This window comes from Sciurus vulgaris (genome assembly GCF_902686455.1).
Source record: "Sciurus vulgaris genome assembly, chromosome: 1".
Classification (NCBI taxonomy): domain Eukaryota; kingdom Metazoa; phylum Chordata; class Mammalia; order Rodentia; family Sciuridae; genus Sciurus; species Sciurus vulgaris.
Window position 1 is genome coordinate 50,954,767 of NC_136461.1, and position 14,790 is coordinate 50,969,556.

At 36.9% G+C, this 14,790-nt stretch overlaps 1 protein-coding gene across 3 annotated transcripts; it reads left to right on the plus strand.

The window, feature by feature from the left end:
* The first annotated feature begins 700 nt into the window (after positions 1–700).
* USP1 (ubiquitin specific peptidase 1) lies at positions 701–13,124 on the plus strand. Of its 3 annotated transcripts, XM_079103703.1 has the most exons (9): positions 934–1,769; positions 3,632–3,870; positions 5,436–5,556; positions 6,112–6,216; positions 6,931–7,091; positions 8,087–8,778; positions 9,472–9,642; positions 10,592–10,793; positions 12,057–13,124. In XM_079103703.1, the coding sequence occupies exons 2-9, from the start codon at positions 3,701–3,703 to the stop codon at positions 12,790–12,792; spliced, it is 2,358 nt and encodes a 785-aa protein (XP_078959829.1). In that variant the 5' UTR covers positions 934–1,769; positions 3,632–3,700; the 3' UTR covers positions 12,793–13,124. The 3 variants fall into 3 exon arrangements, with proteins under 3 accessions (XP_078959830.1, XP_078959829.1, XP_078959831.1); XM_079103704.1 differs by lacking the exons at positions 934–1,769; positions 3,632–3,870 and adding an exon at positions 701–880; XM_079103705.1 differs by lacking the exon at positions 3,632–3,870 and having other exon boundaries at positions 936–1,769.
* Positions 13,125–14,790: the final 1,666 nt, after the last annotated feature.

The window sequence follows — 14,790 nt, forward strand, 5'->3', positions numbered from 1 at the left end:
TCTCAGAGGCCTTTCCAGATTTTCACATCTAACGCACCATACCTTTATCTTCTTTCCCTTTTATGTGATTTCACATCATTTTAGTTTAACGTCGTCTTCTCTAAAGCTGTGGTAGAGCAGGGAATGTATTTCACTCTTCTAATATGCCTAGCACCTTGAAATATGCCTGGCATGTAGTAAGCGCCTAAAAAACACTGAGCGGATTTGGACTGAATAGATTAACTGCAACCACTTGCGTTGTGAGGTCACTTCACCAAGAAAGCTTACAAACACAAAGAGAAGCAAAAACCAGATAAGGTGTGCTTTTCGGCTTTAGAGTCTTTTAGTACCGGCTCGCGCCACAACCCTGAGAAGCTTCTGCAACGGGAGCTGGGACTTAAAATGCTATCCCGTGCGGCAAACAGAATAAAAGGCGCGAAGGGGATTGAAGGAGCCTCGGCTCCACAGTATTCGGCTGAGGATCTGTTGTTATCGATGGCAGCGCCTGCTTTTATTGGAAGGCTCTCGGCATGCCATTCCGAACAGAAAGACCAGGCGCGGAGGAGCAAGTCACCCGACAGCCATTTTCCGAAACCCGTCTCCCTGGTAACCCCGCCCGAGTGCGTACGCAAGAAAGGGAGGCGGGGCCTGCCGTGAGGGCCTCGCTCCGGAAGCCGCACCCGCGGTGGCATCCCACCGTCCAGGCTTAACAAAACGCACAGCAAGATTTTAACAGTCGGCAGCGAAAGCGCGCCCTCGAGCGCCAATGAGAGTGGAAGGAGAGGAACGGCTCCGGAGGAACACTATGTATGCTCAACAATGATTGGCTGGAGCCCTCCTTTCTTCTTTTTTGGTATTGGTCAGGCTTCTTTCTCCACCCATCCAATTGGCTTTTATCTAGGTACTTCTGATTGGCTTCTCCTGGCGGTGTGTGGGGGGGCGGCAAGGTTTTGGGATTGTTCATCATGGATTGGCGCATTTGAGCACCTGGTGTGGGGGGGCTCCTTCTGGAGGAAGGGGCCTGTTCCATCTGGTCTCTGTCCCGTCTCCCGACCCGTACGCTTTCCCCTCCACTCGCGCGCACGAATGGTTAAAAGGGGGAGGAAAAAAAAAAAAAAAAAAAAAAAAAAAAGGGTGTGAGGCTCGAGCCCGCCAGCCAGGCCTCTAGCACCTAGCGCGCGCCCACAGCGAGGACCCGCGCGAGCTGCCCGTGATTGTGCCTGCGCTGTTTGAAACTGCAGAACCCGTTAGGATCTTCGGGGAACTACCGTTCCAGCTGGTTCCGGAGCCCGTACGTGCCGGGGCCGAGTGGCGGTCGCGAGGCCGCTCTTGCCTTTCGCGTCTCTGCAGCGTGGAGACTAGAACCGGCATTTTCGAAGGACGCCACCTTCAATCGCAGCGCTGGCGCGGGCGGAGGCTAAAACACGGGGGTCCTGAGACTAAGGAAAACGCGCCAAGTTCCCCTCGGTGGAGGAGTGGGAGAGACCCTAGCGGTTCAGGCGCTCTGCGAGCGCGACCACCGCTTGTTGCGCTCCTAGCCATCCTGGGCGGGCGCAGCGGGCGCCGCTCCGGGGATGTAGTGGGTGGCGCGCTGGGCAGGAGCGAGCGGCGGCGACCCGGGTTCCCGCTCTGAGCTGATGGTCACTCCCCCGCGGGAGGGCGATCCCATCAGCTTTCCCTTGGGTCGGGGACCCGGCTTCTCAGGCAGGGACTCACCTGTGGTACCCACACTCATCCCGACTGGACTCAGCGGCGTCACCGCCGCGGACCTCGCTTAGGGCCATGGCCGGGTAAGAGGGCCTGGGGCAGAGGCGCGCGGAGGCAAGTTCGGAGGGCGCTGGAGAGGGGCTGCCGGGAAGACGTGGGGCCGTTTTGGTTCTGCGCCCTGGCCCAGCTGCGGGCCGAGTCCTCTGTGCCCCGGGGGGCGCCCCTCCTGCAGCCGCTGGGGACTCGGGGAGGCAGGTGCGGGCTGGGAGTAAATAGGCCAACTCCGCGGGCAGGGAGGCCGGGAGCGGCGGGGCGGGCCGGAGAGCCCCCGGCAGCCTCCCACCGTGCCGGTGCGGTGTCTGGGGGGCACGACGCCTGCCTGGGCTCTGCAGGCTTTGCAGTTTCCTTTCTGTTCCGTAGAGAGATGCAGGTTAGGGAGGAGAAATGCTTGCATTCACGTTGTCTTCTGTCGGTAATTGCGAAATTTTACCGCGCATTTTCTTAAGTTACAGTTTTCTTAGAAGTCTGTAGAACGCCACGTGTCTTAAAGCTTTGGCAAAGATGTTCTCAGTTGTTTTACATTTTTTCTTGAAAAATAGGAATTGTGTCATATTATTGGAAACTAATAGGACTGAGATTCACGCTGTCATTGGGTCAAGTATGTTTAAAGTTGGAGTCCTTGTTCTCTGAAGTTTGTGTTACAGGAGAAATGTATTTTTGTGTAACAAACCTCTAAGAGATGGCACCTAGTAAAGTGTTGTGTAATTGATAATGTTAAATGTTTGATGGTAGCTTTGGGGGGCCGGGAGGGTTTGGATTGAAACGACGATCCGCTTTTCAGTTGTTTGATCTTTTTCTTCTGTTAAGTCCGGCTATTCCTGGCACTTAGAGAATCCAGTTTGTCATTTATTGGAATTGACTGTCAGGAAAAACCTTTTAGGAGGAGAATACTTAGAGATCCTGAAATTTTAGTGCAGGATGGCTTTTCATTCATCAGAAATTTAAGTGGCCAGGAGAGTAAATAGAATTGGAGACAGGATGGGGAAATTGACCAACTTTCTAGTTCCTCACTTGGGTCTCAGAATTGGTTTCACTGCCAAGTTGAGTGAAATATTTAAGGATGGAATTTGAGTGAGTTTTGCGTAATTTTACTATTGTTTCTACATTTGAAAATGGTTGCTGAGGTTTTGGGGTTTTAAGTAATTGTATTTTAATACTCTAGTCAGGTAATTCTCCCTAGATGTCCTAATGAAAAATAGGACTGATATATAAACTAGCTACCACAAATATTGCCATATTTTTTCATTATAAAGTTTTACTTTAAAACGGTAGAAAGGTTACAGAAGGCAAACTATCATCCTTTTGTCTAACTCAAAGCAGTTTTTTTAAAAACACTTTTTTGAAAGTTTGGAAGACAAATAGAATATCGTGGTTTTTAGCTATAACTGAACACCCACCCCTATGCCTTTCTTTGTGAGTTTGAGACTTTATTTTATATAGGGAGGACTTCTTATTGTCTACACTGTGATTTTTTTCCATTCATCCTTGTTTCCTACTTCAGTTAGAGATGGCAGTTGCTCAGCCAATGTTTAAATTTAATAAGTAATTATGGAAAATTGAATTTTTACTCCTTAATACTACTACTTTACCGTAGGTTTACTAAATGAAGTTTTGTGGTTTTGCCCTCAATCTATGACAGGCTAATAAAGGTTCAGCATCACTTTTTTTAAAAAACAAAGTTAAGGACAATGTGGCATACTCCTTCATTTAAGCAATAAATATTGCGTACCTATTGCCAGGCATTCGGTTTTCAAATAATTTCCTAATTATTTGAAAGTTCTAATTTGTTACCATTTCCCTGGTAAATATTGTTGTCACAATTGATGATTCGGTTGCCTACACTAATAATGGAGAACTAATGAAACCTTTTCTTTGTGATTAACAGATATAATTGGTGATTACAACTGCCCTCTATAAATTAATTCTTGTCAACTCCTTGGGATTTGAAAAGAAAATGCCTGGTGTCATACCCAGTGAAAGTAATGGGCTTTCAAGAGGTAGTCCATCCAAGAAAAACAGACTTTCTTTGAAATTTTTTCAGAAAAAGGAAACTAAGAGAGCCTTAGATTTCACAGATTCTCAAGAAAATGAAGAAAAAGCTTCTGAATATAGAGGATCAGAAATGTATGTGTCTTATTTATAAGTATATTTCTGTACTTTTTAAAATTCTGAAACAGTGAAGAGGCATTGAACTTGGGTTAATACTTCCAGACTGATCTGATAGTTTGTAGTAGGGAAAAAAAAAATACACATTAGTAATGCTTTTAGGAAGAAAAAGTCTAGCAGCATGTAGTAGGAACAGAGCAAAACTGGTGGTTCCCCACAGGGATCACACCACAATACTAATTCATAAACATTTTCTTGAGCCATTTAGGATAATTTGGAGAAATGTTTATTGACTAAATTCTCTTTCGGAGTTTACACTTAATTATTTTGGTGTTGTAAGGATTAAGAAATAGGTGTTTTTGTTTTTGTTGTGTTCAAAAGACGACAGTCGTATCAAGTTATTTAAACTATAGTTATGTAGGCATGTAGTCGTAACTAATATCTGCTGGAGGCATACAGCTGCAATTGATACTTAAAATGTACTTAAAAATAAGAAATGTTTTTATGGAAATTCTTCAGTGACTTACAGAAGTCAGAAATGGAATAATTTATTCCACGTTGCTCTATCTATTCAACACATAGGCGCTCTGCTGGGTGACTAAAGTTGATTTGGTCCCATGTGTGATTTCCTAATATCTAGCAGTCATACGCTGAGTTTGTGAACCTTTCGCTCATCAGCATTCATGCTTATGCTCTGAGGTACTACTGTAATAATTGTTGGCTGTAAGGTACACAAAAATACTGGGGGACCCACTGTTTAAGTGATGTAAAAGCATGATAGACTTTAATTAATTAATAGTGGTGATTGAACCTAGGGGTTCTAACTATAGTGCTATAGCCCTATCCCTTTTTATTTTTTTATTTTGAGATAGGGTCTCCCTAAATTACCTAGGCTGGTCTTGAACTTTAGATCCTTCTGCTTCAGCTTCTGTCCCTGGGGATTGCAGACGTGGGCCATGGTGCCTGGCATGAACAATTTATTTTTAAGTGAGGGATAAATTCCCTTCCTAGACTCTTCTTAATCTTTATTAATAGAATCTTAGTGTAGTCTCCCAAATATTTTTTACTCAGTTTATTCCCAAGTTCATATTCAGAATTAAAGTGCTTAATTGAAACATCACAGTAGGCTGAAAAAAAAAAATCACAGTACCAGTTCCTCAGTTTTTTACTCTGAAAAATGGGATTACTATCCTTCTAAGGGAATTATTTTGAAGTTTGAGTGTAATAATGTTTTTAATATTCTTATTTTGGGTCTACAGCAATTTATTTGTACAGATTTCTTTTTTTATATATATTTTTTAGTCATATGTGGACACAATCTTAATTTTATGTGGTGCTGAGGATCGAACCCAGTGCCTCACACGTGCAAGGCAAGTGCTCTACCAGTGAGCTATAGCCCCAGCCCTGTGCAGATTTCTTAAGGTGTCATATCACTAAAATCATTCAGATCATAACCCTTTTGGGAAGGATAACCTTTCTAGGGAAGCAATATTTCCATTTTGTTTCTTTCTTTATTGTGTTACTGAGGATTGAACCCTAAGATGCTGCTTCATGATACCTTTCTCCCCCTCTATACTTAATAGTGATCAAGTTGTTCCTGCAGCACAGTCCTCACCTATAAACTGTGAGAAGAGAGAAAACTTGTTACCATTTGTGGGACTGAATAATCTCGGCAATACTTGTTATCTTAATAGTATACTTCAGGTAAATTGACAATTTTGTTATATACTAAAATATTAATAGGCAAGAATGATGTAACAATGTTTCTGAGGATTTCAAATATTGGAAGGCTTTAATTGTGCTACTGTCCTTGCCTTTAATTGCAAGTAAACCATAATGGGCTAAAATAATGATTCCTAAATTGCAGATTATTAAACCTCCTTTGGGGTGAGAGAAAAGGATATATTAAGTAAAGGTGAGATAGAAAAATTGAGTTGACCTGGGTTAAGTGAAAGTTGCCAAACCTTTAATTTCTCTGCCTGATTCCTGGTATTAATGGTGATATCTTACACTTTGAAACAGTATTGGTATTATGTTGTATGCCCTCATAACGATAAATGTTAATACTATCTGCTAAAGGCTTAGTGTATAATGCCAAAGAGGCTACTATTGAAGAAATAGAGAACAAGTTTTAACAGAAAGTTTAATCTTAGAATTTTAGGTAATGTTTATTAAAAGTGCCCAACAAAAAGCACCCTTGTACTTTAATGATTTTAAGAATGTTTGTTTATAACACTTAGACATTTTCACTTTTTATAGGTATTATATTTTTGTCCTGGTTTTAAGTCTGGAGTGAAGCACTTATTTAATATTATTTCAAGGAAGAAGGAAGCTCTAAAGGATGAAGCCAATCAAAAAGAAAAGGTAGGAAAAAAAAAAAAAAACAACAGCAAAAGTAATGTAAAAAGAAAAATGGAAATTCACTTGCTTACAAGTAAAAAGGTAAAGATTTTTTAAAGAGGATTGGAGGATGACAAAGATTCTCTTAATAACTAAATGAAAATTGAAATTCTCAGTATTGTTCTGTATTCTGTCTGAAAGGCTGTGTTTATCATTCTAGTGAGGTAAATTACCAGATTATCTCCCTGTACAGAGTATTTTCTCCATTCCTCTCATGTATTGTTTATCAAACTTGTCATTTGTATAACACTATCACATATTTGTCATATTCATATCACCTGTTTATCTATTGTGTTTTTGGAATTTTAGTTGTTTTTTGCTTTTTTGTGGGGGGTGGGGTGGGGGAAATCCCAGGAATTAAACCCATAGCTTTGTACATGTTAAGCATGCACTCTACCACTGAGTTATACTCCTAGCCCCAACTTTAATATTTAAGTATGTTTAAAGAAACCTTTTGACTTCTGTAATTAGAAAATCATTATCCACATAGTAGCTAAAAATAACATCTTGAAATTACAAAAAAAAATTTTTTTATACCCCATAAAATTAGTGCTATAATGAAATTAAGTTTAGAAAGCCTAGTGTTAGTGAGACATACTTAATTTGTTCATAAACGAAGGAAAGTACTTAATTTGTACATAAATGAAAATATTGGTTTTTGTGGTTTTTCCATGACAGGGAAATTGCAAAGAAGAGTCTTTGGCAAGTTATGAACTTATATGCAGTTTACAGTCCTTAATCATTTCAGTAGAACAGCTTCAGGCTAGTTTTCTCTTAAATCCAGAGAAATATACTGATGAACTTGCTACCCAGCCAAGGCGACTGCTTAACACACTCAGGTAGGTATAGCATATAATTTTACAATTCTAATTTAGCAACTTGTTCCTGTCTTTGGGGGAGAGAGTGGCACATGAACAGTATAGGAATAGCAAGGAAAATTGGAACTCCAGGTCCATAGTACTTGACATCCCACAGAGGCTCTGAAAACTGGTAATTTTTTTGGATAAATTTGGTATTGAATTTATTAGATTTTGAATTTGTATGAGGCTATGTATAGTCTATTCATGTTTATTACTAATATGAACATTCATACATTTTTCTGTGGAAATAGCAATGGTTTCTTAATTGTAGGGTATTGCCCATATCATGTTAATGATATAGATTTTGCTTATGTGTCATGTTGTCTTTTTGAATCTGAAATCTTTGGAATTCCTAAACATGTGGATCCTAAGAATTTCAGACTAGGAATTATAGGTCTATATTCAAAATGTGTTATATGTATAAATTGTAAGTTCCAAATATTTTATCTTCTATAAGTGCTTAGAAGAGAACCTTTAGTTAACTGAGTTAGATTGCTTTCTGGTATTGTCTTAAAAAGTGAAACTGTATATATAAAACAGCATTATTTTAACAAATTTTATAATATTGTAGGCCTTTAAAAAAATCATTGAATCATTTAGTTTTGAAATTGATATAGGTGCACTACATTGCTTTGCCTTTGTTTAGATGCATTGTAGCAGGGTAGTAAGAGCAGATTTGAATCCTGCCTTTTCATCTAAACTACTTGTGACTTTTGGCAAATTATTTAACCTCTCTGTACTCAATTCCTGTATCAATAGTGGTGATCACAGGACCTACCTCCAGGGGTTACTGTGAGGACTGTATATACATATAATATCAAAAGCATTTTCAATAAAACCTGGTTTGTGATAGGTTCTACGTTAACTGAATAAGTATCTTTAGATTTTTAAAATATAGTAATTTATAGAAATATTTGTTTTTATATATATCGTCTTCAAACTAGAGTAGATGAAATGGACATTTTTATTTATAGGGAACTGAACCCTATGTATGAAGGATATCTACAGCATGATGCACAGGAAGTACTACAGTGTATTTTGGGAAACATTCAAGAAACATGCCAACTTCTAAAAAAAGAAGAAGTAAAAAATGTAGCAGAATTATCGACTAAGGTAGAAGAAAAACCTCACCAGAAAGAGGAAATGAGTGGAATTAGCAGCATGGAGACTGACAGTATAAGGAATTCTGAAGACCATAAAGAAAAACTCCCAAAAGGGAATGGAAAAAGAAAAAGTGACACAGAATTTGGTAACACAAAGAAAAAAGTTAAAGTATCTAAGGAACACCAGTCATTGGAAGAGAATCAGAGACAAACAAGGTCAAAAAGAAAAGCTACTGGTGATACATTAGAGATTCCTCCTAAAGTAATCCCCAAGTGTGTTTCTGAAAATGAGAGTGCAAGACTCTCACAAAGGAAATCAAGAGTTAAAATAAATTGGTTAAAGTCTGCAACTAAGCAACCCAGCATTCTTTCGAAATTCTGTAGTCTGGGGAAAATAACAACAAGCCAAGGATCCAAAGGACAGTCTAAAGAAAATGAGTATGATCTTGAGGAGGACTTGGGGAAGTGTGAAATTGATAACACAGCTAATGGTTGTGGACTTGAATCTCCAGGAAATAATGTTAAACCTGTAAATGTTAATGAAGTTAAGTCCATAAACAAAGGTCAGTATAATTCTTAGACTTTGATAGGTAGAAGTCTTAATCACTGCAGAAATAGAAATTTTTTCCTTAGGTAAATGTACAGTATAATCTGAGGCTAAAATTGTTTTGAGAAAGCAACACAGCATGAATTGTGGTATTTTAAGCACTGTGCTTAGATTATGTGCGGTGTGTGTATTATATATATATATACATGTAATGTCATTAATCTTAAGGTAATGTTGATTTATGGTTTATAAACTAGGAAAATCCAGTATATTTTAATGGAGATTATTTTTTCTTTTATCTTTGTAGTATTTGAAGTAAACTCAAGGGAAAATGCATTTAGTAAAATTTCAAAGTAATGAGTATTTATGCCACTTGGTTTTGTCCATATCTATATATATCAGGGAGAATATGTAGTATTGATGTGGTTGATGGTTTTACCAAAGTGTGATACATATTCTGGGATTATTTTATAAGGAGGTATCTTTGGGAAGCAAGTTGAGAAATATAGCTGACTTAAAAAATAATAGTAATTCATAATTAAAACTAGCTTTACAGGAATTTCATATTTCATCAACAAGGGACCTCTTAAGGCTAATAAACAGACATGAAAATGGGGCTTTTATTCATGATAACCTAGAAAATTGGTTATTTGAACTCTATCGAAAAACTTAACTTGTATAGGCTTATATTTTTCTTTTTTCATTTCAGGTGCAGAGCAAATTGGTTTTGAGCTAGTGGAGAAATTATTTCAAGGTCAGCTTGTATTAAGGACTCGTTGTTTGGAATGTGAAAGTTTAACAGAAAGAAGAGAAGATTTTCAGGACATCAGTGTGCCAGTACAAGAAGATGAACTTTCCAAAGTAGAGGAGAATTCTGAAAGTAAGCAAAATTAGAGTCTCAATGGACCATGGAATGATAATTACAGTTTTCTTTAACAATACAGTTTAGTGTCCTTGGTCTACTATATAGCCTTTCTTTTCTTTTTGGCACTGAACCCAGGGGAGCTTTACCACTAAACCATACCCCTAGCTCATTTTATTTTTTATTTTGACACAGGGTCTCACTAAATTACTTAGGACCTCCCTAATTTGCTGAGAATGGTCTTGAACTTTCGATCCTCCTGCCTCAGACTTCTGAGTCACTGGGATTACAGGTGTGCACCACTGTGCCCACCTAGCCTTTCTACTTATTCAGCTTCACTTGTTAATAGCATTTGGAGAAGTGCATCATCTTTATTTTTATATAATGTGTTAGAATGGAAAAATGAAATGCTTATTTAATAAAAGTTAGTTTGGGGATCTTAATTTTTCGGAGCTACTTGAGGTAATTTTTAACACACCATTAGAACCATTGTGTGTCTGGTGCAAACCATAAAATCATAGAGTTGTCATGCAAAATAATGAGACTGGTTTGCTGAATATTGACTTTAAACTAGTCTCTTACAGTGAGATCAAGAAGTTTTTGCCGTCCATATCACATAAATTTTTTTTTGCTGACCAATTACAATATTACACTATTTAAAAGATAAGTATGCTGGGCTGGGGTTGTAGCTCAGTGGTAGAGTGCTTGCTTTGCATGTATGAGGCACTGAGTTCAATCCTTAGCACCACATAAAAATAAATAAAGATATTGTGTCCATTTACAACTAAAAATTAAAAAAAAAAAAAAAAAGCTGTGCTATTAAGGAGGAACTTCTGAAAGTAAAAGACATCTCTTCAGTTATTTGGGAATGGGGTAGTCAGTTGAAACTGAAAATTTTGCATGTGGAACTTTGTGGTTTAATTTCTGAATACTGTATCTGTAAAGGAAAGGATTCTCTTTTTTATAGTTTCTCCAGAGCCAAAAACAGAAATGAAGACCTTGCGATGGGCAATTTCACAATTTGCTTCTGTGGAGAGGATTGTAGGAGAAGATAAATATTTCTGTGAAAATTGCCATCATTATACTGAAGCCGAAAGAAGTCTTTTGTTTGATAAAATGCCTGAAGTTATAACTATTCATCTGAAGTGCTTTGCTGCTAGTGGCTTGGAGTGAGTATTGTAAATAAAAGCTATATATGAAGAAAATAAGCTGCTATTGAGGAGAAATTTTGTTTAAAATACTAAAATAGTATTAATATAACTACTGACTGAAATGAAATAACTTGTAAAGATTGCTTTAGAGAGTTGTTCTCTTTAAAACAGTTTCCTTGTAAAATGCATTAATTTAAATCCTTTTGGTATGAACACATGTTCTATTTAGTATGATTTCTATATATATCTTTTTCATATTCATTGTGTAGATGCTACTTACAGAATTCAATTTTAGTAGATCTTATTAAAGCAGAGAAGAAATCTGAATACATTGAGATTTTTTTTGAAGGGTATAAAGGCAAAATTCTTTGGTTTTAAGGTAACCTAAGAAATCAGACTAACTAGTCTTTGAAAAAGATGAGAAATTTTCTATAGTTGAGAATTCAAATGTATAAAAGCTATTAAAAATAAGTATAAAAATGCTAATTGCATTTTGGATAGTCTGTGACTTCTTTCTGACATGCATAATATCATTGTTGATTTCATTCCTTTCCACATTAACGACTTATTTGAAAATGACATGAACTTCCCAGTAGCTTGCTTGTGGGCATATTCTTCTCTCCCTCTGTCTCACATGCACACACACATACACAAATTATTATAAGAGAGCATATAGTTGTCTTTTTTTTTTTTTTTTTTTAATTCAGTGGGCATTTTCTTTGCTATTTATTTTTGTTGCCAATCTTGACGAAGACATATTAAAATGATTGAAATGTAAAGAATTTTAGTTTCAAAAATTCAGTGTTGTTTTGTTTTTGGTACTGGGGATTGAATCTAGGGGTGCTTTATCAGTGTACCACATCCCCACTCCACTCTGCCCCCCATTTTTTTTTTTTTTGGATGCAAGCTTTTGCTATTAAGTTGCTTAGGGCCTCAGCCTTCCAAGTGGCTGGGATCACAGGTGTGTGCTACCACACCCGGCAAAGTTCAGTGTTTTTAAAATGCCATCTAATTCTTTGGTGTATAAAATTGGGAAAATAAAGATAATGAAACATTCTACATACCCTCCACAAAACACCTGAATATTAGCAGTTATTTTAATATTATGTGTATATATTATAAATTTTATTCACAACTGAGGTCTTGTTTTTATTCTGGTTTTTCATTTATTTACCTACATATTAAGGGTTTATTCAGACTTTGACTTGGTTTTACATTGGGTGTAAAATTTTGAATTTAAAATGGAACTACAGGAAACCTTTTTTTCTTTTTCTTCCAAAGGTTTGATTGTTATGGTGGTGGACTTTCCAAGATCAACACTCCTTTATTGACACCTCTTAAACTGTCACTAGAAGAATGGAGCACAAAGCCAACTAATGACAGCTATGGATTATTTGCAGTTGTGATGCATAGTGGCATTACAATTAGTAGTGGGCATTACACTGCTTCTGTTAAAGTCACTGACCTTAATAGTTTAGAACTAGATAAGGGAAATTTTGTGGTTGACCAGACGTGTGAAATAGGTAAGCCAGAACCAATGAATGAGGAGGAAGCAAGGGGTGCAGTTGAAAATTATGATGATGAAGAAGTGTCAATTAGAGTTGGTGGAAATACACAGCCAAGTAAAGTTTTGAACAAAAAAAATGTAGAAGCTATTGGACTTCTTGGAGGACAAAAGAGCAAAGCAGATTATGAGCTATACAACAAAACATCTAATCCTGATAAGGTTGCCAGTACAGCATTTGCTGAAAATAGAAATTCTGAGACTAACAATACTAATGGGACCCATGAATCTGATAGAAACAAGGAATCCAGTGACCAAACAGGCATTAACATTAGTGGATTTGAGAACAAAATTTCATATGTAGTGCAAAGCTTAAAGGAATATGAAGGGAAGTGGTTGCTTTTTGATGATTCTGAAGTGAAAGTTACTGAAGAGAAAGACTTTTTGAATTCTCTTTCCCCATCTACATCTCCTACATCTACTCCTTACTTGCTATTTTATAAGAAATTATAGAGTGAGTGTATTTTCCTTGTGTATATATTAAACAGACCTGGACAAACATTGGTAAAGTCAATTACATCAGAGTCTAGCTTTTATCTTTTGAAGCTATTGGATATTATTGGTCTCTCTAGGTTTTTATATAAATAGTGAAATTTGAAATACTGAAAACCATGTTAATTTTTAGAATTCATTTTCCTTAGAGACTAGTGATGCATTAGCTTCTGGGAACAAACTTGTATAGGTTCTTAATTATCCAAAATGGAAGCATTTAAACACTTTTGGATTTACACCAATCTTTTGTGTTTGCTTTTAAAAATAAAGTGCTTGTATTTGTATTCTCCATATTTTGGAGTAATTATCTACATGTTTATAGCTCTGTGGTTTTTCACTTAAGAAACAGAATCTCATTCAGTACATTTAGTTTTATAACAGGAAGCGAAATCTTTGATGGGCTGTATCAGAGGCACAAATTCTAGAATGTGTATTCACAGTGGTGTACATTTTGTGCCTTGAATCACTTTGGAAAGTGTCTCAGAAAACTTGGACAGTCCTCTATATCTTCATAAGAATTTTATATGTATTTATGAAGATGATTCTGTATTCTAGTAAATCTTTTTGGGCATGGACTAATTTGTATCTCTTCATACTCATTCTGCACGATCTGTATATAGTACATCAAACTTAGAGGTGTGACCTTAAATTTAACTTTTTTTAAATACTGGGAGGTCAATAAAATTTAAACTGCTTAACAACTATGTATACAAATGCTCAAATTTTTTACTTGCATTTTTAAAAATCATAAATACAGCTGACTTCTCTTAAAGAACAGAATCAATGTGTGTGTATATATATAGAGAGAGAGAAAGAGAGGAGAGAACAAACATGCATGTTACCTTAAATACTCAGTATGTTCTGACAGTGGAGGTGAAGAATATCTCAGAGAAACTGCTTATAGTCCAGCCTGGTTATCATGCTTAAAAGAGGTTTACAATAAAAACTGTCACATCTTAGTTGCCCTTGAAAATAGACATGATTTAATGGAATCCAAAATGAGAATTTAAGATGATGCTTTGGGCACAAAAACTTTGTTAAACTATAATTTTAAATTTTGTATACTAAATCAGTAAGTGGTTAATTGTCATATGATTTGTTAAAGGACATTTTTGGTACTAAAAGAGATTTTGATTTTGAATATATAAGTGCTTCTGGGATAACATAATCCCATTTCAACAAATAAGAATACCTGGTCAACAATAAATGATCCATTTCCCCACAAGATTATGTGATGTGATAGAAATAAAAGTTGTGCTTCTGCTTTCTATATTCATAACCACCAATGGAACTTTAAATAGCCCTGTGGACTATCTATAAGATGATGATGGAGTAGGGCTAGGACACAGCCTGGGCCTGGAATAACTCAAAGACAATGTTAAGAACTAGTGTGAGTTCTTAGATTCCTGATGTAAGAAATTTTACATTTTAAGAAAACACGTAAGAAATTAAGTATTCTGTATCATACCAGTTTAAGAGTAAAAGGAAGCCTGTTTTCACTCAAATAGTTGGTATTGCAAGACAATACAACAAATAATAAAAGTCTTCAATATTGTTACTCAGATTTATGTGAAACAGTCCGAACCTAGGTCAATGTAAGAGAACTGACCTATACGTGATAATAATCTTATATCTACCCTTCCTCCTTTATCCCCAAAGAACAGGGAGACTATGTCATTTTTGTGGGTGAGTTTCCATTCTTGACTCATTGCCTTTTCCTTTTCCTTTAGCTTTACTTCCCCAAATAGATTTATTTTATTTGCAGTGCTGGAGATCGAACCTAGGGCCTTGCACATGCTAAGCAAGTGCTGTACCACTCAGCCCCCAATCCTAAATAGATTTTTGAAGTTATGCCCTTCTGAGTCTACAAATAATTCCTTTAATTCCAATAATGTTGGTTTATCTGAAAAATCTCTGATTCAGTCTTTGAGTTGATGCAGATAAGAATTTAGAATAATT